The sequence below is a fragment of the Vulpes vulpes genome, chromosome 14 (assembly GCF_048418805.1).
Source record: "Vulpes vulpes isolate BD-2025 chromosome 14, VulVul3, whole genome shotgun sequence".
Classification (NCBI taxonomy): Eukaryota; Metazoa; Chordata; class Mammalia; order Carnivora; family Canidae; genus Vulpes; species Vulpes vulpes.
In genome coordinates, this window is record NC_132793.1 from 77,594,608 (window position 1) to 77,616,850 (window position 22,243).

Below are 22,243 nucleotides of genomic sequence, written 5' to 3' on the forward strand. Positions count from 1 at the left end.
GCCTGCTTCTCTCTTTGCCCCCCATCACTCATGTGTGGGCACAGGCTTGTGCTCGCTCTCTCTCTCTCTCTCAAATAAATAAAATCTTAAAAAAAAAAAGGACTAAGACATGGATATCCAAAAAATATCTTGGACAGCTCACTGGAGTGTGTCTGTCCTCTTAAAGAACATGTGCTATGGCACCCTAATAAGCTTTGAAGTAAAACATGCCACAGATGAATGCCTGCATACCGCAAGTGTTAGAAGGGCCGGGGTCCCACCCATTTTAGTGCAGTGAGGTTGAGTAGCTTGCATAATGTCCCTTAGGAATAAAAGCAGGTTGTCCTAAGTCCCATGGTAAGAGACTCCCCTCCTTGGGGCACTTGGGTGGCTCAGGGATTGAACGTCTGCCTTTGGCTCAGGTTGTGATCCCAGGGTCCTGGGATCGAGTCCCACGTCAGGATCCCTGCAGGGAGCTTGCTTCTTCCTCTGCCTGTGTCTCTGCCTCTGTGTGTCTCGTGAATAAATAAATAAAAACCTAAAAACAACAAAGACTCCCCTCCTTCCCTCAGATCATTTTTCTGTAATCAGCATACAGAGAGCACAAGCCAGAGACTGCTGACAGTGATGTGAATGCATTCATTCTTAGATTCCAAAAGGACTGTGAAAAAGAAAAGGGTTCAACTTCACAGAATTTATTTTCTATGAAATGAGATAGCCAGTGTCTTCTCTAAGTAACTAGGAATTCTATCCATTCAGGCATTTATTCATTCATCCCAGCTTTTATCCTACCATTTATTCATCCATCCACTCATTCATCCTTTCAGGCATTAATTCACTCATTCCAAAATATTGAGCCAAAATTCGTGCTAAATCCTGGGTATTTTTACACCCTCGATCAGTAGTTTTCTTTCTGCCTGGTTTTCAAATTTTGTTAACATGCCTGGTGTATGGGATTCCAGTACATTTCATTATAAAATGACCTTTGTATTAATTATGTTTCAGGAATCACAATCAGGCCATTAACTGTAGTATAGTTTGCAGCTTCTACCCATCAGTTGAAAGAAAAGTGTTCACTTAGGGGTACGTCCTTTTTGGCTCAGGACCTCATTTTTGGCCCCCTCGTGTCTAGTATAGACCAAATGTTTGGTCTCCAGCCAAAGGTGAACAAGCCTTACTCAACAGTAAATGACCCTCAGCACCAAAGAAGTCCTCCTATTTCTGCAAATGTCTATGAGAGCTGTCAGGTTCTTGTTGAGAAGTCCTCCCCATTGGGACAAAAACATGTATTCTCAGTTTTCTTGGGGGATGGTGGAAAAAGGATTTCTGCATCCTGCTTCCCCATCAAGACCATTTGTGTTGTTTGTGAAAATAGTGTAATCCTGCCTCTTGCTCTAAATAATTCTACTCCAGTGGCCCAGAGTTCTATTAGCTGTAAAAACTCTGAAATGACTTAACTCAGCACTTGGTTCTGCATCACATGAGAGAACATTATTTTCTAATGGTAATAAGGGAGGGGTCTACTCAGGAAAACAAAGCAAAATGTCAAGGTGTCAGCATTCTGATACATTTATTCACGTTTTTACTTGTGGATGGAAACTTTTTTCCATCCCACAAAGTTTTGTTAGAAACAAGATGTTACAAATCAATAAATAGTAGCTATAATTTGTTATCTATTACAAATAGAATAACAAACAGATGCAACTACTTTGGTATACACATACACAGCCATTCAATTGTTTTCTGCTCTAGGACTGATATGAACACCACTATTTTAATTTCTTTATGGTATTTTCCCTTTAGATACATTTTTTTTTTGAGATACAATTTCTTATTGCCCATTGCTGTGCCCTTGCCTTACCATTTCAGGTTTGTAGCATACCAAAGAACAAAAGAAAACTGTTTTTCTACCAAAGGGGGGCTATTGTCTGCCATGTGGTCATTCATATATTACAAATGAAAAAGAAATAAGGTACAAAAAATAATGCATGCTTGTGCACACAGTGTGTCTGCTTGGGTGTGTCGAATGTGTGCTCACGCTTGGGAATACTGACTGGTATGAAAGGCTTTTGACTAGCTGTCATCAAAATCATATATAATAGCCATTAAAAACTCACTTAGCTAGCAGCATGTACATCACTGGGATTGGTTATTCAAAGACCGGACAAACAGAGTTCTTGGATACTATTTCCACTTGGGTTTTCCAGTTCATATGGTTCCAGCTGGCGGTACTCAAAAGTCACACGGTTTATGTGCTTTCCGCTGGAGACCAGGCGCACCACGGTGTTGTCACAGCCAATTTTCATTTGGGCTATAATTCATGGAAAAAGTAAAAGTTTCACTGCAGGTTGGAAACCACACAAACCATTTCCATTGATAAGACCATTATACATAAAGAAATCAAGGGGATGTATCTTCCTCTCACATACTCAACCCATGCACCTGCCATCAGATGAAATGTTCTGTTTTCATTTTTATTATAATATATAATTAATTGTAGAAAGCTGAAATTGAATTCAGTTTTCTTCATGACCAAAAACACTGTTAGCCAAATAAAACTGGCTGGAAAGTGGAGTTAAAAAGCAAATCACAGGGGGGAAAAAGAAAGAAAATCACAGGCCCAACATGGTGTTCTTCAGACCAGTTTCGTACCGAAACTGGGGCTAATATCTAATCTAATTGTAATTTCAACCTCCTCTAAAAGGTGGCCTTAACCAGTCAGGAATTTTCTATCCGTGTCCGTGAGTCAGCTACAGGGGCCCTCTCCATCCCCCAAAAGGAAGATGATGCAATCTGGATGACAAGGCACCTTGCTTTTCGACCTAACGGAATGTGGCCTTGTCTGGAACAATCTCTTTTTTTAGATTTTTTTTAAAATTGTATTTATTTATTTCAGAGGGAGAGGAAGAGAGAGCACAAGCATGAGCAGGGGGAAGGCCAGGGGGAGAAGCAGGCTCCCTGGTCTGCAGGGAGCCAGATGCAGGGCTGTATTCCAGGACCTTAGATCATGACCTGAGCCGGAAGCAGGTGCTTAACTGACTGAGCCACCCAGGTGGCCCATGAAACAATCTTTTTCTTTGGACAAATTTCTTGTCCCACCCTCCTTCTATAAAAAAAAAAGCAACTTCCATTTTGTACAAGGCCTTGGAGACTCCTCTACTTGCTAGATGGAAGGCTGCCCGATTCATGAATTTTTAAATAAAGCCAATGAGATTTTACTAATCTATTCAGTTGGATTTTTGTTATTTAACAGAGGCAGTAAGATGTCTCTGCACTTTTCATGTTCTCCCTGCAAGGCTTTCATGGCCAAGGCAGTGGAGGCCAAAGCTCTACCCTGCGCTCTGCTCTTGCTCCGTGTTCTCAGCAGGGGCGGCACCGCCCTCTAGGGGCAGGTTCCAAGAGGCAGGGGCAGTTTTTGGTTGTCCTACTAAGGACCCAGAGGGTGTTTAGTGGACAGGGCTGGAGGATGGAGTAGACTGCTGGATTTTATGTCAACTAAAAAAAAATCATCACCTGTTTCTTATTTTCCAAGCCTAGATAGTAACTGTTTATATATAAGCAAGAAATCATTTGCATAATTTAGATACATGAATATACTTGCTTTGTTGTATTGTCCACCTGTACCTTTTCACTCTCGTTTTTTTTTCTGGGATTTTTTTTTTTATGATAGTCACACACAGAGAGAGAGAGAGAGGCAGAGACACAGGCAGAGGGAGAAGCAGGCTCCATGCACCGGGAGCCCGATGTGGGATTTGGTCCCAGGTCTCCAGGATCGCACCCTGGGCCAAAGGCAGGCGCTAAACCGCTGCGCCACCCAGGGATCCCTTTTTCTGGGCTTCTTATATGGAATGGCTTTTGATATCCTGATTTCTCCTAAATCCAATCTTATTCATTGTTTCTTTTCAATCTTATCAATTATTTGTGTGAGCATCTGGCAATGTTTATATCTATCTTCAAGTGCAGATGTGACTGAACACCTATACATTGAAACTCATAGCACTTTTATCAAAAATTTCTTTTATTTTTCCAGTGTTGAGCTGGCTGCTGAGGCAAGACTTATCTTCTATACAATAATTTTTACTGCTGTTTAATTTTGTCTATCTCCCCCATCAGCACCACTACTTTGTCTCGGTAAGGCCCACATCCTGACACACTCTAGCATTATCACTGCATAACAGGTACTTCACAACCTGTGCCTGGGTTCAAATGAAGTAAAACAGCCAAGTATTTATTGAGGTAAAAGCCAATTTAGGGATGTAATAAATATAAACCCTTTAATTATTTTTATATAAGCACCTGGGAGTCTAGGTTAAGCTTCTATGAGGAGGTCTAAATTTAATTTTCTTTAAATGATTTGAAAGCTTATTCTTTTCATGATCTTACTCTACACTTTGATATATATAACATGCTCCCTTTCCTTTGTTAATGGTACCTTACTTACTTATTATTTGACTTAACGCACCAAAATCACTCTGGCTTCAATTACCTACATTTTAGGGCGCGAGTGTTCTTTAGACCTTAATCTACTCTTCTTATCCGGAGCAAATGCATCTCCTCGCAGGTGCCCCCCTGCATGGAAGGATCCAGTGCCTCAGAGGACACAGCAAGAGGTGAGAAAAGCCACATGTACTGGCAGCTTAAACCAGCAATTCCCAGCCACCCTCACCCCACCTAAGCATCAACCAATGGAAAATCTTCACTGATCCCTAACAAAGAACATCTGGTTCTGGGGCGCTTTGGCGGTTCAGTTGCTTAAGCAGCAGCATCTGCCTTCAGTTCGGGTCATGACCCTGGGGTCCTGGGAGGGAGTCCCACATCAGGCTCCCTGCTCAGGGGGGAGCCTGCTTTTCCCTCTTCCTCTGCCACAGCCCCCTTGTGCTCTCTCTGTCTCAAATAAATAAATAAAATCTTAAAAAAAAAAAAGAATATCTGGTTCTGTTTGGCATGCTGTACACTAAACTGGTCTTTCATTACCAGTGACCACTTTCAGATTTCAGAATGTATTTCTGGTTTTGCACTGCTCTTTCAGAGGCTTGTTTTGCCCCTAGAAGTTGGGGATATTCAGCACTTCTGAGAATTTCTGATAAAGCTTATCACTTTCTAATTTATGTATTATGAATAATACATACATGCATGCATACATGCATGTATACATGCATACATACATATGCATATATATGGAAAAGGTATTTACATATTACTCCATTATTTTAAAAAGATATTACTTCATTATTATACTATTAGTGGTTGATGATACATCTATTTGATCCATCTATTTTCAGTGAGTAAACTTCTTAGTCTCTAGAGGATGAAAGCAGGGACCTTCGAGAAGGTGGAAAGAGCAAAGAACAAAAAAGCTCTATTGTGCTCATGGTTTTATTAGGGCTAACCTTAAACATATACTCTCTTTCTTCAGAGGCTTCTCTCCCAGTGTCAGATATTTTCGTAATGAATTCTCGATATTATACATTTGCTCAAGTGTAAGAATCCTTACATTGGCTCAATGTGCAAAATGGACGTTTTTTGGGTTGAACTTGCCTGCCCATGTATAAGAAAAAAATCTAAGGTGTTTCTTTTAAGGAAGTATCAAGTTTTATTTAAGGAATCTTGATAGGCTCATAAATAATTATCAAAGAAACATCTCACCAGGGCCATGAAATGAATAGCAGAGGTCAGCCAAAGGCATCATCTTGGAAGGGTCCAGTCCAGTTCCTCCCAGCAGCTCTACAAAGTCTCCTATTCCGCCACAACCTGCTGAGGGGTTCTAAGGGAATAAAGCAGAGAAAGATAGCTTTCAATCAACTACAGAAGTCAAACCATTTGACCAATCTCAAGTTGGTGAATTCACTCAATGAGCCCTAGACATCCTGGCAGTGCCATTTAATTTAACAACCAGGACTCCGGAAATTAAGAGACAGTTATAAGAAAGAAAAAAAAGATCCTAAGAACTGCTCTTCTAAATCAGTTGAGTAATCATTTTCTTTAAATGTGCATTAAAAAAAATTTTATAAACTCAAGAACTGGAATGATGAAACGGGAATCTGTGAATTCCACATAAAATGAATGAAAATTGAATCTAAAAATGCTTTGCTTTTTAAATCATCTGGACATATGTACTGAATTATTCGAATTTCTTAATGCATGCAGTCAGTTTTTATAAATAGGGCTTTTATATCAGTTTGTCCTTCAACTCACCTCTTCTTCTTTATAAAGCACATTACCTGCTATTGGGGCAATCCTTATCATTTCTACTAATAGGCATTTAGATTAGTTCTAAGAATGTTAAAGAAAGAAGAGAACCCTCCTTTGGGACTCAAGGTAGGTAAAGTTACCATTGTCTTTCTTCTCTCAACTAAAACTAATTTATTTCAAGCTGCTTGAAGTCAGAATGTAATGCAGAAGTAATCCACTATAACTATTTTCCACTGCCCTTCATCTTTTCCATGCTGCCTCGTCCACAGCAATTCCTGCACTTTACTTTCCCACAGAAGTAAACCAGCCACTCTCAGTTCCAAATGTTGCACTTTGGGCCACCTATCTCCTGTGATCTGCACTGCTAGCCTCGTCAGCATGCCACCTTTGCCCACAGGGCTCACACTTAGGAGGGCCTTGTGCTTGGTTTAAGGCTCTGCTGTCACCATCTTGCAATTTTCATTAACTCTAAAATAAGGACCTACACATTTTCATCTTGCACTGTCCCCCATGATCACACAGCCAGCTTTGCCAGTCATCCTCAGTGAGGCATACTCTGGAGAGATCTAGCCCAGAGCGCCAAGGTGCTCAGAAGTGAACCGGGTAGACCCTGCCACATAGAGAACATCTAAAATAGACAATGTTAAACACACACATACATAAACACACACACATTTGAACATCTAGAAGGCACTGAAATACAACTAGAGCTAAACAACAAATTAGAAAATAACACCAAGTGTTTGGTTAACACAAGGAAGCAGATGGGGACATACTTTTTTTTTTTAAGTGCCCACTATCTGCTGGGTCCTATGCTTAGATGCTCTATACATCATTTCATCCGGTAATGAAAGAGAGGCTTCATTAGTCTCCCTCTGTACAGGCTCATGTTCTTGTATGAAGAGTCGCATAAGAAGTGAAGGGAAAAAACCTTAATTGTCTTTCCCTTCAGTAAAGGATGTCCGGGGGGAACTTCTCTTAAGACTAGACTTTCCACTTGGTTCTTCAGGGTCTAAATTTCAGTAGGAGGTGGTGAAGGGGAAAAGGCAGGCCCCAGAGACAGAAATGGGAAGGAAATTGGGAAGAACTAGGAGCTAAAATAAGGGGGAACCAAACAGAAACAAACAAGTTGGACACACCTATTCCTTGACACTTGATGACTTTTTTCTCCTCTTCCCAACCTCTCAGGTATTCTTAGGAATGAGAAGTACTTCACAACCCTATTGTGTACAGCTCCTCAGAAGCAAAAATGAACTATTGGGACTTCATCAAGATAAGAAGCTTTTGCACAGCAAAGGATACAGTCAACAAAACTAAAAGACAACCTACAGAATGGGAGAAGATATTTGCAAATGACATATCAGATAAAGGGCTAGTTTCCAAAATCTATAAAGAACTTATTAAACTCAACACCAAAGAAACAAACAATCCAATCATGAAATGGGCAAAAGACATGAAGAGAAATCTCACAGAGGAAGACATGGACATGGTCAACAAGGACATGAGAAAATGCTCTGCATCACTTGCCATCAGGGAAATACAAATCAAAACCACAATGAGATACCATCTCACACCAGTGAGAATGGGGAAAATTAACAAGGCAGGAAACCACAAATGTTGGAGAGGATGCGGAGAAAAGGGAACCCTCTTACACTGTTGGTGGGAATGTGAACTGGTGCAGCCACTCTGGAAAACTGTGTGGAGGTTCCTCAAAGAGTTAAAAATAGACCTGCCCTACAACCCAGCAGTTGCACTGTTGGGGATTTACCCCAAAGACTCAGATGCAATGAAACGCCGGGACACCTGCACCCCGATGTTTCTAGCAGCAATGTCCACAATAGCCAAACTGTGGAAGGAGCCTTGGTGTCCATCGAAAGATGAATGGATAAAGAAAATGTGGTTTATGTATACAATGGAATATTCCTCAGCCATTAGAAATGACAAATACCCACCATTTGCCTCAACATGGATGGAACTGGAGGGTATTATGCTGAGTGAAGTAAGTCAATCGGAGAAGGACAAACAGTGTATGTTCTCATTCATTTGGGGAATATAAATAATAGTGAAAGGGAATATAAGGGAAGGGAGAAGAAATGTGTGGGAAATATCAGGAAGGGAGACAGAACATAAAGACTCCTAACTCTGGGAAACGAACTAGGGGTGGTGGAAGGGGAGGAGGGTGGGGGGTGGGGGGGAATGGGTGACGGGCACTGAGGGGACACTTGACGGGATGAGCACTGGGTGTTTTTCTGTATGTTGGTAAATTGAACACCAATAAAAATTAATTTATTAAAAAAAAAAAAGAAGTAATCCCCTGGATTTTTCCATTGAGGGTCTGGCTCCCTGGACAAAGCCACTATCATCTCTTGCCTAGATTGTGACAATGGCCGTACCACTCTGGACCCCATGGCCCATACACCACACAAAGCCAGCACGGCCTTTAAGTAATCCTCTCCCTCCCCATTTGGACCTTGTTAATTAATTTGGTCATGAGGTCAGTAATTTCCAGCCACTCTCACCGGACCTGAACATAATCAAATGGGTTGTGTCACTTTCCTGCCTGCACCCCTTCAGTGGTTTTCCACTGCACTTATAAACTCAAACTCCTTCATATGCCCTGCTGGGCTCTCCACGCCCTAGCTCTGCCCATCTTTCTGATGCTGTCCAGCATCACCCCCGCTCTAACTTTCTTTTTATTTCTGGAACCCAGCAAGCCCATTGCACTGGCCTATGAATTTAGTGCTTAAAGGAAATTAGATATACACCTTTTTTTCAGTGCTGGTCCTATTTATTTGGTTTTCACTGAAATCTGTCTGATTAGGAACAATAACTGTCTTTGATGTCAGCAAATACATGAGCTATCTTAACCTGGGAAGATGAGAAAGTGAAAGGAAATGAGAATGACTCAGAGGAAGGAAACTGGCAGTGTTAAAAAAAAAATGTGGTCAGGCTCAGCATTAATTGTAAAGTCCATATGGAAGTTCACAGAAATACAGATTGATGGAGATCCTCAAGTAATATTTTCATGCAAAATGTATTGAATTAAATATAAAGTAAAAAGAACTTCAAGATTTTACTGTATTTTGTGATATAAAAATCCAATTTTATATTTTATGCTACACTTAGCATTCCTTCATCACATAGTTCTGTCACTGAGATACTTCCTTCATGTCATAAAACATTCCAATAATCAGAAAACAGCTGTGTAGATGACTCACACTAGGTTCTGCGAGGAGAGAATTTTTGTCAAAGAGGCAAGTACAAGAGAGTTCAATTGTAATTATATGCCACAACTTTATCAACTGAAAACATTTCTTACATCACAAGAGGAGTCAAGTAATCAGAAGGGGCACCTGAGTAGGCAACGTGCAGCGTAAGGGAAATAGAAGGGGCTTTCATCAAAGCAGCGAGGGCAAGCACACCTGCGACCAACAGTCGATGGAAGCACATGCTCCTGCAATTTGCTAATGACCATGTTTGCCCCGTACGATTCCTCCTTCTCTGATGAAGCCATGGTCTTAGTAAGTGATTGGAAATTAAGAAAGCAACTTACCTTTAACTGCAGACCACTTAGGTGGCCCAGGGTGAGATCAGATATTTTGATCACCGCAGGATAAATTATGGAGAAGCTGCAGTTTCGATGCAGATGTGGGACTACCAGAGTAAACCTTCCATTTGGGGTCTGGGAAATCACATTGCAGGCTTTGTGGAAATACAAAATCACATTTTCACTATTTGGTGTGCTGGATTTTTATAGAACTTGATCCTATCCTTATTCGAGGCTCCTGTTTATGGTCTAGGGCCTTGTAGCCTGTCCGAGAATATGTACCACAAGGGCAATTTGGAATTGGGAAGGAGGGGGGGGGGCATAAAAATCACCAGTGATGTATGGTCATTGTAGAAGTTCCTGGGGAGTAAGGGGCTTCTAATCTCAATCTCAAGGAGTTACCTTGTTTACAACAAATATAAGACATAAATTAATAATCAAACAACATTAGCAAGTAGAAGAAGTTCTAGAAACACTTCATTAACTGGGGTCCAAGTTTGAGCTGCATATCTAGAAGAATAAAAGCTCAAAGGTGAGGCCAGAACTCAAACCCTGCCTGCTCTAAACCTTCCTTCACTGAACTTGGAACTATAATGATATTTTTAAAATAATGAAGTTAATAAATTAAAAAAACAGTTACAAAACAGGTTGAGAAAAAAAGAAAGCAGACTTATGTCTGAATAAATATATGCTGGGTGTTAAGTAGTAAATTGACTAAAAGGTAAAATATTTTAAAAAGAAAATATTAATATTTAACTTTATCATAAGACTTTCTGATTTGTTTTGTATCTCAAATCTAGACTTATAATAAATTTATTCTCCTATGAGACTAGAAGTATCAGAGTTTTGTTGCTCATGGGTCAAAGATTTCTGATTGGTCAGAATAGGTCAGAACTCTTCCTCCTTTGTCTGTTTACATTACACTTAATTTCAAAAAGAACTGAAATCTCTTGGTGATTCTAGAAAATTTTTTATCTCTAACCACATGAAATATAGGAGAAACATTTCATGTTGCTTTGTAGGATTATTCTATTCCGGTCCTCAAAAATAGACTTTTGGGGGGGGCTTCTTTTTTAAAAAATAAAAATTGCAGGGTAAGTCAATAAATTATTCTTTGGCAGATTAGACCCCATTCTTCCACCATTTGAAGTGTTAATATTAATACTATTGTATGCAGCCAAAAATGAGTGACTTTTTTTTCTTTTCCTCATTTAAAAAAAAAACACTTTTAGTGAGAAAAATAATAAGCAAATGAATGAACTCATTTTGATTAGAGTAACATGTTTCAGGCCTGGGCTGTTCACCTTTGCAGCATCTGTGTGTGTACCCATTAGAAATGAAATATATTAGAGTGGTGGGCTCAGACTTAGGAAGCAATACTGAGGTCCTTCAGTCCAACCCTCTGCTTAGGACATGAAATCCATCTACCAATCCCAGATAGAACTTTGCCTAAATATCTCTAAGAAAGTAACTTCAGATCTGATTCCTCAAGCTAACCCCAGATCAATGGAATGACTCAGAGGGATTAAAGTTTGCTACTGAATCCATTGTAGTGCCTCAGAAGATTAGAAAAAGACTAAAGAAAAAAACGAAACAAAATTCTATCCACCAAAAATTAATATCCTACCTAGCCTGGGAAATAAATTAAAAACGGTGAATTGATTTTCAGAGTAATGAATAGGAAATATCCTTTAGGTCATTTCTAATGACAAAAGAATTTCCATTCAAATCATTCTTCCCTTCCCATTTTAGTCGGGTGCAATCACACTACCTTTGGAAAGCAGATCTGACCCGCCCTCCATGTCCTGCCTTCCCACTGAGAAGAGAGGGAGCCCACTTACGAAAGAGGTTGGGATCTGTCTTTATGGTGAAGGTGAATCCGTTTCCTGGTTCATGGACCCGGAAGAAGATCATGGCCACGTTCTGGGAAGATCTGATGCTCCTTCGGCTAAGCCCACTGTCACAGAAATCTATGTACCGCTCAGTGGTGGGGAGAGGATGATCCTGGGAACTGGGAAATTTCTCCCCCTTGAGAATCCAACCATCAAACACCTTCCAACAGAAAACACAGACATAGATGATCATTCCCATCAACTCCTGAAGTCACAGGTATATCGCAAAGGGAGCAAGTTATCTAGCAATGAGCCTGCAGCCTTAAGTGAACTGACAACCTGCTCTCCCCTGTCTACTTGACTTCCATCTCTCTATATTTTGGCCTTGAAGGTTGTTTGCACCTGTTATTTTTTTTTTTTTTGCACCTGTTATTATTAATGATTTTTTCTTCATAAGCTTTAAAGTATCTAAAGTAAGTAAACTTTATTATACTCTATTTGATAATTTCTTGGTAAATGAAACTATAGACAATTTACATTCTTATCTGGGTCAGGTTTTGCACACATCCCATCTTCAGAAGAACTCCACACAAGCATGATTTGGGTTTCAGCCTGTCTCTTCCTTCTTCTCATTGACATACTAACAAAATATCTCAAAACTAGCAAAAGAAAAAAAAAACAAAAACCGGAGCAGCAACTTTACCTACTTGCCAAAGGTAGCTGCACCCACTTTCCTCATTTTGTAACTCTTATTTCATATGAAAATATCAAGAACTACCTTCAATGCTCAAACAGCGATGGCTATTAGGCCACTTAGGACTTCTTTCCTTCACTTGTTAAAGTTTGTGGTTGGACAAAAGGTCACTGTTGACTTGTATTGACAGGCCTCTTAAATCACCCCAGGTCTCCAATTTAAGGGTCCAACCTAGCTCCCGTCACCAAAATTACCAGCTACCTATTACTTCGCGGACTGGTCCTCTTCTAAGGAGTTTGACAGATTCCAAAATAATTCCACTTGGGGGTCCTAATCAGGATCACTTCAGGGGGCCTGTGTGGGTGCGGGCGCCTCACGGGAACCCCGAGGGGTGGGCGCGTGGGGAGGTTGGGGCCTGGGGCCTGGGGCCTGGGGCCTGCGGGCTGCCTGGGACCTGACTCCCCCCGCTCCCGGGCCTGGGGCAGCCCCCAGAGACCCGCCGGGCTCCACGCAGGGCCAGCCCTCTTGGGGGCCCCCAGCAGCGGTGCCCGTCGGTTTGTCTTATTCTTTTTGGCAAAGATTTTACTTAACACAGAGAGAGAGGCAGTCCCGGGACCCCCCGCGGGACCGAGCCCGAGCCCCGGGGTCACGCCCTGGGCGGCAGGCGGGCGCCCCTCCGCTGAGCCCCGAGCCCCGGGCGGCGCGCGGTGGGTTTCTGGGTTTCTCCTCCAGCGCAGCGCTTCCCGCCGCGGGAGGGGCTCGGGACCGCGGCCTCTGGGGCGGGCCCCGGGCTCACCTTCAGGAAGTCGCCGCCCCGACAGTCGATGGAGACCAGGTCGTAGTGGACGGTGATGAGCTCCTCCGGCTCGGCGATGAGGAAGGCGGCGCAGTGCAGCCGCGGCCGGTCGGCGGTGAAGGTGAACTGACCCGGGAGGCTCAGCATGTCCAGGCACCCTGCGGGGGCGGCGGGGGGCTGCGGCCACCAGGGCGTCGGCCGGCCCGGCTCCGCGGCCCCGGAGGGAGTCGCCCCCCGCCTGCCCCCCGCGGTCCAGGGCAGCCCCGCGCGGCCCCCGATGGGAGTAGGCCCCCCTGCAGCCCCCGCAGTCCAGGGCAGCCCCCCGCCCCCCAAGGCGCCCCCCCCCCCCCGGCGCGGCTCCGACCTCCACGGTACCCCATGGGAGTCGCCCTCGCCGCCCCGCGGTCCAGGACACCCCCCGGCCCCCCCGGCCCCCCTGCCGCCCCGCTCCCCCCCCCGCCCGCCGAGGAGGCGCCCGCAGCCCCGACTCACGCAGCGCGCGGCGGTACTCGGGCTCCCCCGCCAGCTCCCGCTTCAGGCGGGCGCCCCAGAGCAGGAGGGGGTCGCGGTCCGCCGCTTCCCGCAGCTGCCGGGGAACAGCAAGGAGTCGGGAAAGTTCAGGGTGGGAAGGGGCCGGGCCGGGCGCTCTCCCTGCCCCGCTGCGAAGGCAATAAAGGAGCGCACCACAGCTCCCGACCCCTTGCATCCCACCAGGGCATCCCCAGGAGCCGGGACAGGGACGCAGAGGCGGGGAGGAAGCCCAGCCTAGGGGAAAGCCGGAGAAAGAAGGGAGAAAGGACGGGGGCGGGGGGGGGGAGCGGGGAGCGGACCCCAGCGGAGGCTGAGCGGCCCCCCAGGACCGGCCCCGCACGCAGAGGATGTAGCGGGTCGGCGCGAAGGTGCTCACCTCCAGGTACCGGGTCTCCCCTCGTAGAGCCATCAGGAAGATCAGAACGAGGTGACACTTAAGTTTGAAAGACGGAGACATACTGGCCTTGCTTCCGCAGCTGGTTCGCTCGGCTGAAGGTCTCAGGCTTTGCTTCCCGCACCTTCGCCCAGGCTGGGAGCTAGGAGCTGGTAGGGTCCCTTGGCTGGGCCTCTTTTAAAGAGCAGTGAGGAGGGGGGGCTCTCTGCCCTTCACTGATCTGGGCTCAGTAACCATGGGTTACCCTGTCTCGGTGACGAGTGCGCGCTGATGACGAGGGTCCCCCTCGCAGCCGCATATCTTCAGAGTGGTCCAGCATTATTCATTCACCAAGAATGATTTCAGGCACTTAAAACTTACTGAACTAAACTGTGGGGGAAAGATGGAAGTAAGGCTAAAGAATAAAGGAGGGCACTTTGCCTGAGCTGCCAAGTGCTGGTTTATCTTCTCCTGTGGGTACTTAGGGAATTCTCCGTGTTGCAAAGCCAAGTGACAAAGTCACACACAACCATAAAATACCCAGACACACATAACCTTATCATGCTGGCTTGTCACAGAACCTTGGATGGAATCATGATCAGAGAATCCAGCTATATTCTCTGATAGCTGGAAACTATCAGAGAATATAGCTGTCACACAATTGCCCACGCCTCTCAGGAAGAAACTTGAGGTGTTTTTATTTTTATTTATTTTTTCTTGAGTGTTTTTAGTTCCAAACAGGGGCTGAACAGAAGCTGAAGTCTGATTTTGCAGAATATGGCAATAATAATGCACCTCAAGCTTCCTTTCTGTCCCTTAGTCTTCGCTTTATCCTGGTCCAGTTTTTTTTTTTTTTTTTTTTTTCTGGTCCAGTTCTTTGTAAGCATTTCCCCAATGGAATTCTAACTCTGGTATCTATGAACTTCTGGATTTTAGCTGAGCTCTGCCATTTAGCCCAAATGTATACATGGTAGGACACACTCTTGGGCCAGCTAACTGCCGCCATGACCTTGGCGTCCATCCGAACCAGTGAGAGATGCAGTCATTCTATTTCACACCTTCAAATACCTAGATTATTTTAAGACTCTGGTAGAAAGAACTGCCCGGGGGCACCCAGGTGGCTCGTTTAAAGCATTTGCCTTCTGCTCAGGTCACGATCCCAGGGTGCTGGGATTGAGCTCCACATCTGGCACCTTACTCAGTGGGAGCCTGCTTTTCCCTCTTCCTTTGCCACTTGCCCTGCTTACATTCTTTCTCTCTTTCTTAAATAAATAAATAAATAAATAAATAAATAAATAAATAAATAAAATCTTAAAAAGAAAGAAAGAAGAAAAGAAAAGAAAAAAAAGACAAGAACTTCCCAGTATTATCAGCAAATATACACGGCTAAATAAATGACTTAGAAATCCAGAAATAAGTATCTTTGCTGATTAGATAGAAGACAGTTGTTGCCCCTTTACGTCAAAATCTGTGGGAAATTGTGGGGCTCTAAACTTTTGGCCTTCCAATTTATGTGCCAAGCAAGGCCACTACAAATTCTAAAAACATCATGTTGTTTTACTTCTCTCTGCCTGATAGAAAACATGATATTACCTGGAGCTTCGTGAACCCGGTCGCCATGTTCTTCTCTCCATCCTGGGACTGTTCCGAGGTCTGAATTTCAGAGAGGGTTATGAAGAAACCTGAGAGGAATAAGACAGGAGAAAAATGAATGGTTTAACACAAGCTTGCTTGGTCTCAAACCTGCCAGGCCATCTTCAGGCTTCTCTCCCTCCCTATTTGTGCCTGAGGAAGTTCAGGCACACTCATTTCACGTGCTATGGGCCCATTTTCCTTTTCTGTCAACGTAGCTATAGCCTTCGCCTGCTCCTAGAATTGAGCCCAGCACTTGGCTTGGAGACTCTTGTTTATCCCACTTGCGGGGGTTGGCTTTGGTAGCATCACCATGGAGACAGGCTTCTCCAACCTGCCCTTCACACACATGTCCACACATACACAACAGTGATGTTCCTAACATGCACTCATGACGTTTCCTCCTCAGGAAGTGCACACAGGAAGAGCTGGGATAAATGAGGCCAAACATAGCCACAGACAGATAATATTCTATTTTATATAACAACCCACAAACTATCATATATGGATGGACTTTATTTCTACCAAATATGTTATATTCACCAGCTTGGCAAATATCTACTAATCCAGTAGAAATGGTTTCTTAGGGTTTTTGATGGTTTGTTTGTTTTAATTAAGAATAACAACAGAAGATACTTGCAAATGATGTATCTGACAAGGGGTTAATATCCAAAATACATAAAGAACTCGTATAGGGCAACATTAAAAAAAAACCTAACCAGGACGCCTGAGTGGCTCAGCGGTTGTGTCTGCCTTCAGCTCGGGGCATGATCCCGGGATCCGGGACCCGGGATCAGGTCCCACGTCGGACTCATTGCAGGGAGCCTGCTTCTCCCTCTGCCTGTGTCTCTGCCTCTCTCTCTCTCAATGTGTTGCTCATGAATAAATAAATAAAATCTTAAAAAAAAAAACAACCAATCCAAAATAAACAAACAATCTGATTAAAAAATGGGCAGAGAAAAGTCATGTCCAAAAAAAAAAAAAAATGGGCAGAGGACCCCTGCTTGGCTCAGTCAGTGGAACATGATGCAACTCTTGATCTCGGGGTTGCAAGTTCAAGCACCATCTTGGGTGTAGAGATTACTTAAAAATAAAAATATTTCTTTAAAGATTTTATTTATTTTATTTGACAGAGAGAGAGAGCATAAGCAGGGGGAGCAGCAGGCAAAAAAAGAGGGAGAAGCAAGCTCCCTGCCGAGCAGGGAGCCTGATGCGGGGCCAGATCCCAGGACCCTAAGATCATGACCTGAGCCGAAAACAGATGTTTAACCAACTGAGCCATCCAGGCACTCCTTTAAAAATCAAATCTTCAATAAATAAATAAATAAAATAAAATGGGCAGAGGAGCTGAAGAGACATTTCCAAAGACATACAGATGTCCAACAGATACATGAGAGGATGCTCAACATCACCCATCATCAGGGAAGTGCAAATCAAACCCATAATTAGGTATCACCTCACGGCTGTTGGAATGGTAAAATCAAGAGTGCAAGAAACAACAAGTGGAGAGGAGATGGGGGAAAAGGAACCCTCGTGCACTATTGGTGGGAATGCAAATTGGTATAGCCACTGTGGAAAAACAGTATGAAAGTTCTTCAAAAAATTAAAAATACAGGGTGCCTGGGTGGTTCCATCAACTGATGAATAGATAAGGAAATGTGGTATATGTACAAAGTAGAATATTGCATAGCCATAAAAAAGAATGAGATGGTGACATTTGACATGACATGGATCAACCTAGAGGGTATTATGCTAGGTTAGAAAGACAAATACTATAAGGTTCCACTAATCAATCAATCAACAAATAAAAAACAGAATCAGAACTGTAAAATACAGAGAATAAACTGATGGTTGCCAGAGGAGAGCAGGGCTGGGTGAAATGGGTGAAGGGGAGAGGAAAGCAGAGGCCTCCAGTCTCCAGTTATGGAAAATCATTTCATAACTGGAGACTGTTCATTTGTTCAATAAAAGGCAGAGTGTAAGGAACACAGTCAATGATCCCGTAATAGTGATATAACAGGACAGACAGTAGACGGTCAAATCACTAGGTTGTATACCTAAAACTAATGTAACACCGTGTGTCAATTCTACTCAAAAACAAAACAAAACAAAACAAAACAAAACAAACAAACAAACAAACAAACAAAAAAAACAAGAAAAGTGTAAAAACTAACTAGAACCTATAGGGGAAAACTAAGAAATTGAACAAGGGGACAAAGAGAAGCCAAATAGCCATTCTCTATGAGCAAAAGTATTTTAAAAATGGGTGAAAGCAATGGGAGAGTAATTTGGATGAGACAGAAGAAAAGTTTCTGAAAAATAAGTAGGTCTATACCCAAGGACCAAAGATAAATTGTTTTCATGGACTGGTTTAGTCATTCAAACAACTAGCTTAATATTTCAAAGCCATTTGTTCAACCAAATTGGTTATTTTGAAATACATTCTTAGTAAACCCAGAGTCCCCAGGCATGCTGGCTGGAAATTATCTGCATATTTACCTCAATTCTCTGAATATATTTTTTTCTCTCCATATTTTTTGAGACAACCTCTCTAATGTTGATGTTGATACAGTCTCTGATCAGTGCTTTTGATGTCTTAAACTGTTGTTGGGTGGGGTTGACATTCTTTTTGTTAGGCAGGATTAGAGAATTTTTTTCTTTCATGAATCCCGAGAGCAGACTGTCACCTGTGTTAAGCCTCCCGGTCAAGGTGGCCACACAGTATAGAGTGATGTTCAATTCATGAACATGGGCATTAGGGCCGGATTTCAAATTGTGCTGAGACTGAAAAGGCTCACCCAGGCAATTTCTAAGTACACAGAGGGGACTTGGTCACCCACATGGTGACAGCCAAGTGTAAGCTTATGGAGGCTGCAAATCTCTGAGGTATCAGGAGGAGCAGGGGACTACTTAATCCCAAATCTCTTTCTATTCTAGGGTCAATCCCAATACCCCCTTAAGTATTCCCTGTTTGTAGTAGTTAACTTTTTCTTTTAATCACTTCAACAAAGAACACCACCAATACATGCTCTAGAAGACCTTTATTTTCCCTTTCCTGTCTGGTACCTTGAAAGCTGGGAAATGGCACATATGAAGGAGTTCTTTAAGAAATAAAGATGACTGGGATGCCTGGGTGGCTCAGTGGTTGAACTTCTGCCTTCAGCTCAGGATGTGATCCCGGGGTCCTGGGATTGAGTCCTGCATTGGGCTGCCTGCAGGGAGCCTGCTTCTCCAGCTGCCTGTATCTCTGCCTGTCTGTGTGTCTCTTCTGAATAAATAAATAAATAAATAAATAAATAAATAAATAAATAAAATCTTAAAAAAAAAGAAAAGAAATAAAAATGACTGAATAAAACTCATTGTTGACCAACAACAACAGAACACTAATTTTCAGCTGCATTCAAGATGACTTGCTATTTGAATAAATTTGGCTATGTTTTAATGCAATTGTTTTTAATAGATAAGATTTATTTTTCAGATGTCGTTGAGATCAAGAAAGAAGAAACTAAACAAATACGCTTGGGGAACTATAAACGACCCTTTGAATGAAACCCTCCTCTGTCAGTGATTTTCGAATCAAATCCTTTATTTTATTTTGTTCTACCTAAGATGACCAGCAATGAGTAGAGATGAGGACTTTTGGGGGTTGTAAGTGATTAATACCAAGTTTGAACTTAAGCAAAAAGGGGAATTATCAGGACCCACGGGCATGTTGCACACTACATGGGCAGACCACCGGAACCAGGGGTCTGCAGGCCTGTTTCCCAGTCTATCTCCGGCTGCCCTCCCTTCCCATGTGCCGTGTCTGTGCAGTAAACTGGCCACCAGCAGTTCCTCAGCTTTACATGTTACCATTTGACAAATAAAAATATACCTCAAATCAGTGTTCATGATCTCAGGTCCACACAACTTAGTGAGGAAAGGCTCAGAGTCCAGGGGATAGGGTCCTGTCCTAACAGGACTGTTCTCACCACAGCCACATGGATGGAGAAAGGGGAAGCAGTTTCCCGAGGGGATGCTGGATTCACAGAATAATAGCTATCTTCAAAAGATGGGAAAAAGCCCAAACAAACAAAACAAAAAACCCTAGCTTAATGACCTCTTTGATCATAAATTTTGTCACCTGTAAAATGATGATGTACAAGGACTATTATTTTAGGAATGAAATATTATATATCCCACGCAAGGAAAGCTTCCCAACAGTGATGATAGGAGAAAATGAGGGATTGATTAAATGATCCACCCAGATGATCAGCATGAGTCAGAGACGAAGTCTAGACGCAAAACATCTCCGTGTATCCAGGCAGGTAATTGATCCTTCTTCAAAGGCAACAGCCTTGGACACTAACTGCACAATTTTATTTTGGGCTTTAAAAATCACTACAGTGGCGGCTAGAGGCGAGGTGGCCCCCCGCGCAGAGCAAGGTATGGGTGGGACAGGACATGCCGGGGACCTGGGGCCTCCTTCTGGGTCCTGAGCTGTTGGCTACACCGTAGAAACAACAGGGCTCTGGCTGAAGAGTCCCAAGACCCAGATCCCTGACTGGGAGTTTGCACAAGTTGCTCACTTCATCCCTAAGTTGGGGTAGGTGTAACAGCCAGGATCGTGGCAAGAAACAGATGGCAGCCTCAAATGGATAATTGGGGGGGAGCTTAATAAAAGGACTGTACAAAGTGGGGGGAGTGCACGGCAACCACAAGAGAGGAGGCAGTTTCAGGATTGCTAGCAGAGAGAGCTGTCACCTAGCCTCGGAGGCCACCGGAGGGTGACAGGGGGCCAGGGGCCAGAGGAAGATGTCTAGCCTCAGAGGTTGGTGGCTCTCTAAGGTCCTCTGGTGGCTTTAAAATTTACCTGCAAATACTTTAACACTCCTGATACAACGCAATGAAAAAGACCCTTTACCTCTGTGAGCTTCCTCTCATAAACCCATAACCCAGTCTAATCATGAGTAAAACATCAAATTCCCTAGGGGGGCATCCTACAGCATTACCTGATCCATCCTCCTCATAACTGACAAGGTCATCAAAAGCAAGGGCACTCTGGGAAACCCTCACAGCCAATAGGACCCTACAGAGAGATGACATTAAATGTAATGTGGTATCTTGGATAGGATCTTGAGATGGAAAAAGGTATTAGGTAAAAACTAAAGAAATATGAGACTTTAGTTAATAATAATGTATCAATATTGGCTCATTAATTGTAACAAATGTGCCATACTAATAATATAAGATGTTGATGATGGGAGAAACTGTGTGGAGTACACGGCAAATCCGTACTATCTGCTCAATTTTTCTTTAAATCCAAAAGTATTCTTAAAAAATAGTACTTAATAATAAAATACTGCATTTAAAAAAATGGGCATCCACATATGGGCTTTCCAGCATCAGTATCTTTGATATTTGCGAGGCCAGATCCATAGAAAAATTCTTTAAAGATTTTATCTATTTATTTTAGAGAGATAGAGAAATAGAGCAAGCATGAGTGGGGCAAGGGGAGAGGGAGAGGGAGAGAGAATCTCAAGCACACTCCCTGCTGAGCAAGGAGCCTGACACAGCACTTGATCTCACAACCCTGAGATCATGACCTGAGCTGAAATCAAGAATCAGATACTTAACCAAGCCACCCAGGCACCCCAAGACCCACAGAAATTTTATCTCCGAAGTTTCTCAGGCCTTTAATCTCTTTTAAAAATTAGCTCTTAACTATTCATACAAAGCTACACCTCAGTTTTTCCCTAGCACTCTTCCATCTGGCTTCCACCTCTACCATGCAGCAGAAACTTCCCTCATGTAGGTCGTTCCTAATTTTACATCTGGTGATCACGTTCATTATTCCCTGACTTCTTTGCATTTTTTGGCACTTTCCTGTTTTCTTCCTTTGGAACTCTTATTCCTTTGATTTTAGGTAAACTTGATTTGCTAAAAAAGTCAGACATCTACTAACTTTGAAAACATCAAAAAAGTATTTAAATGCCAATTTTAGGGCAGCCCAGGTGGCTCAGCAGTTTAGCGCTGCCTTAGGCCCAGGGCCTGATCCTGGAGACCCAGGATCGAGTCCCACGTCGGGCTCCCTGTATGGAGCCTGCTTCTTCCTCTGCCTGCGTCTCTGCCTCTGTATGTGTGTGTGTGTGTGTGTGTGTCTCATGAATAAATAAATAAAATTTTTTAAAATGCCAATTTATTTCCTATTATTTCACCATATGCACACTCACTCACAATTTTGTGACACAAAATTCAACAGCTGAGTTTGTCTGCATCTTAAATGTAGGAAGGGCAGAGTCAAAGAAAAGCTGAAAAATTTTTTCCTCACAAAATCTTCTCTCTCTCTAAATTTGAAAGATAGGATTCTAAAAAAGCAAATAACCTGTAATTGGGGGTTATAATAATTAGCACTTAATGTTATTGACCACGCGTTAGGGCAGCAACAGCATGTGGAAGACAGAGATGTAGATCCTGAAATTTCAGGTTTAGGTTTAGAAAATTTTGCAGGGGGATCCTGTGTGGCTAAGTCAGGTAAGTGTCAGACTCTTGATTTTTGCTCAGGGTGTGATCTCAGAGTCATGAGATTGAGGCCAGGTTGGTTGTGCTCCATGCTTAGCAGGGAGTCTGCTTCTTTCCTTCTCCCTCTGCCTCTGCCGCCCACCCCCCCACCCCCACCCTACTTACA

The 22,243-nt window shown here is 43.1% G+C and overlaps 1 protein-coding gene across 1 annotated transcript; it reads right to left on the reverse strand.

Moving 5' to 3' along the window:
- Window positions 1–1,524: 1,524 nt before the first annotated feature.
- CRHBP (corticotropin releasing hormone binding protein) lies at window positions 1,525–15,839 on the reverse strand. The gene is made up of 8 exons (XM_025998278.2): window positions 15,538–15,839; window positions 13,948–14,334; window positions 13,533–13,626; window positions 13,041–13,198; window positions 11,560–11,770; window positions 9,725–9,873; window positions 5,626–5,743; window positions 1,525–2,290 (listed from the first exon to the last, which is right to left on the reverse strand). The coding sequence occupies exons 2-8, from the start codon at window positions 14,026–14,028 to the stop codon at window positions 2,133–2,135; spliced, it is 969 nt and encodes a 322-aa protein (XP_025854063.1). The 5' UTR covers window positions 14,029–14,334; window positions 15,538–15,839; the 3' UTR covers window positions 1,525–2,132.
- Between the last annotated feature and the right edge of the window lie 6,404 nt (window positions 15,840–22,243).

Coding starts and splice junctions, on each gene's coding strand:
- CRHBP (XM_025998278.2), bottom strand. CDS start 14,028: ATGTCTCCGTCTTTCAAACTTAAGTGTCACCTCGTTCTGATCTTCCTG. Junction 5,744..9,724: donor TAAGTGGTCTGCAGTTAAAG/GTAAGTTGCTTT, acceptor TTATTCCCTTAG/AACCCCTCAGCAGGTTGTGG. Junction 2,291..5,625: donor CTATTCATTTCATGGCCCTG/GTGAGATGTTTC, acceptor CATGAATTATAG/CCCAAATGAAAATTGGCTGT.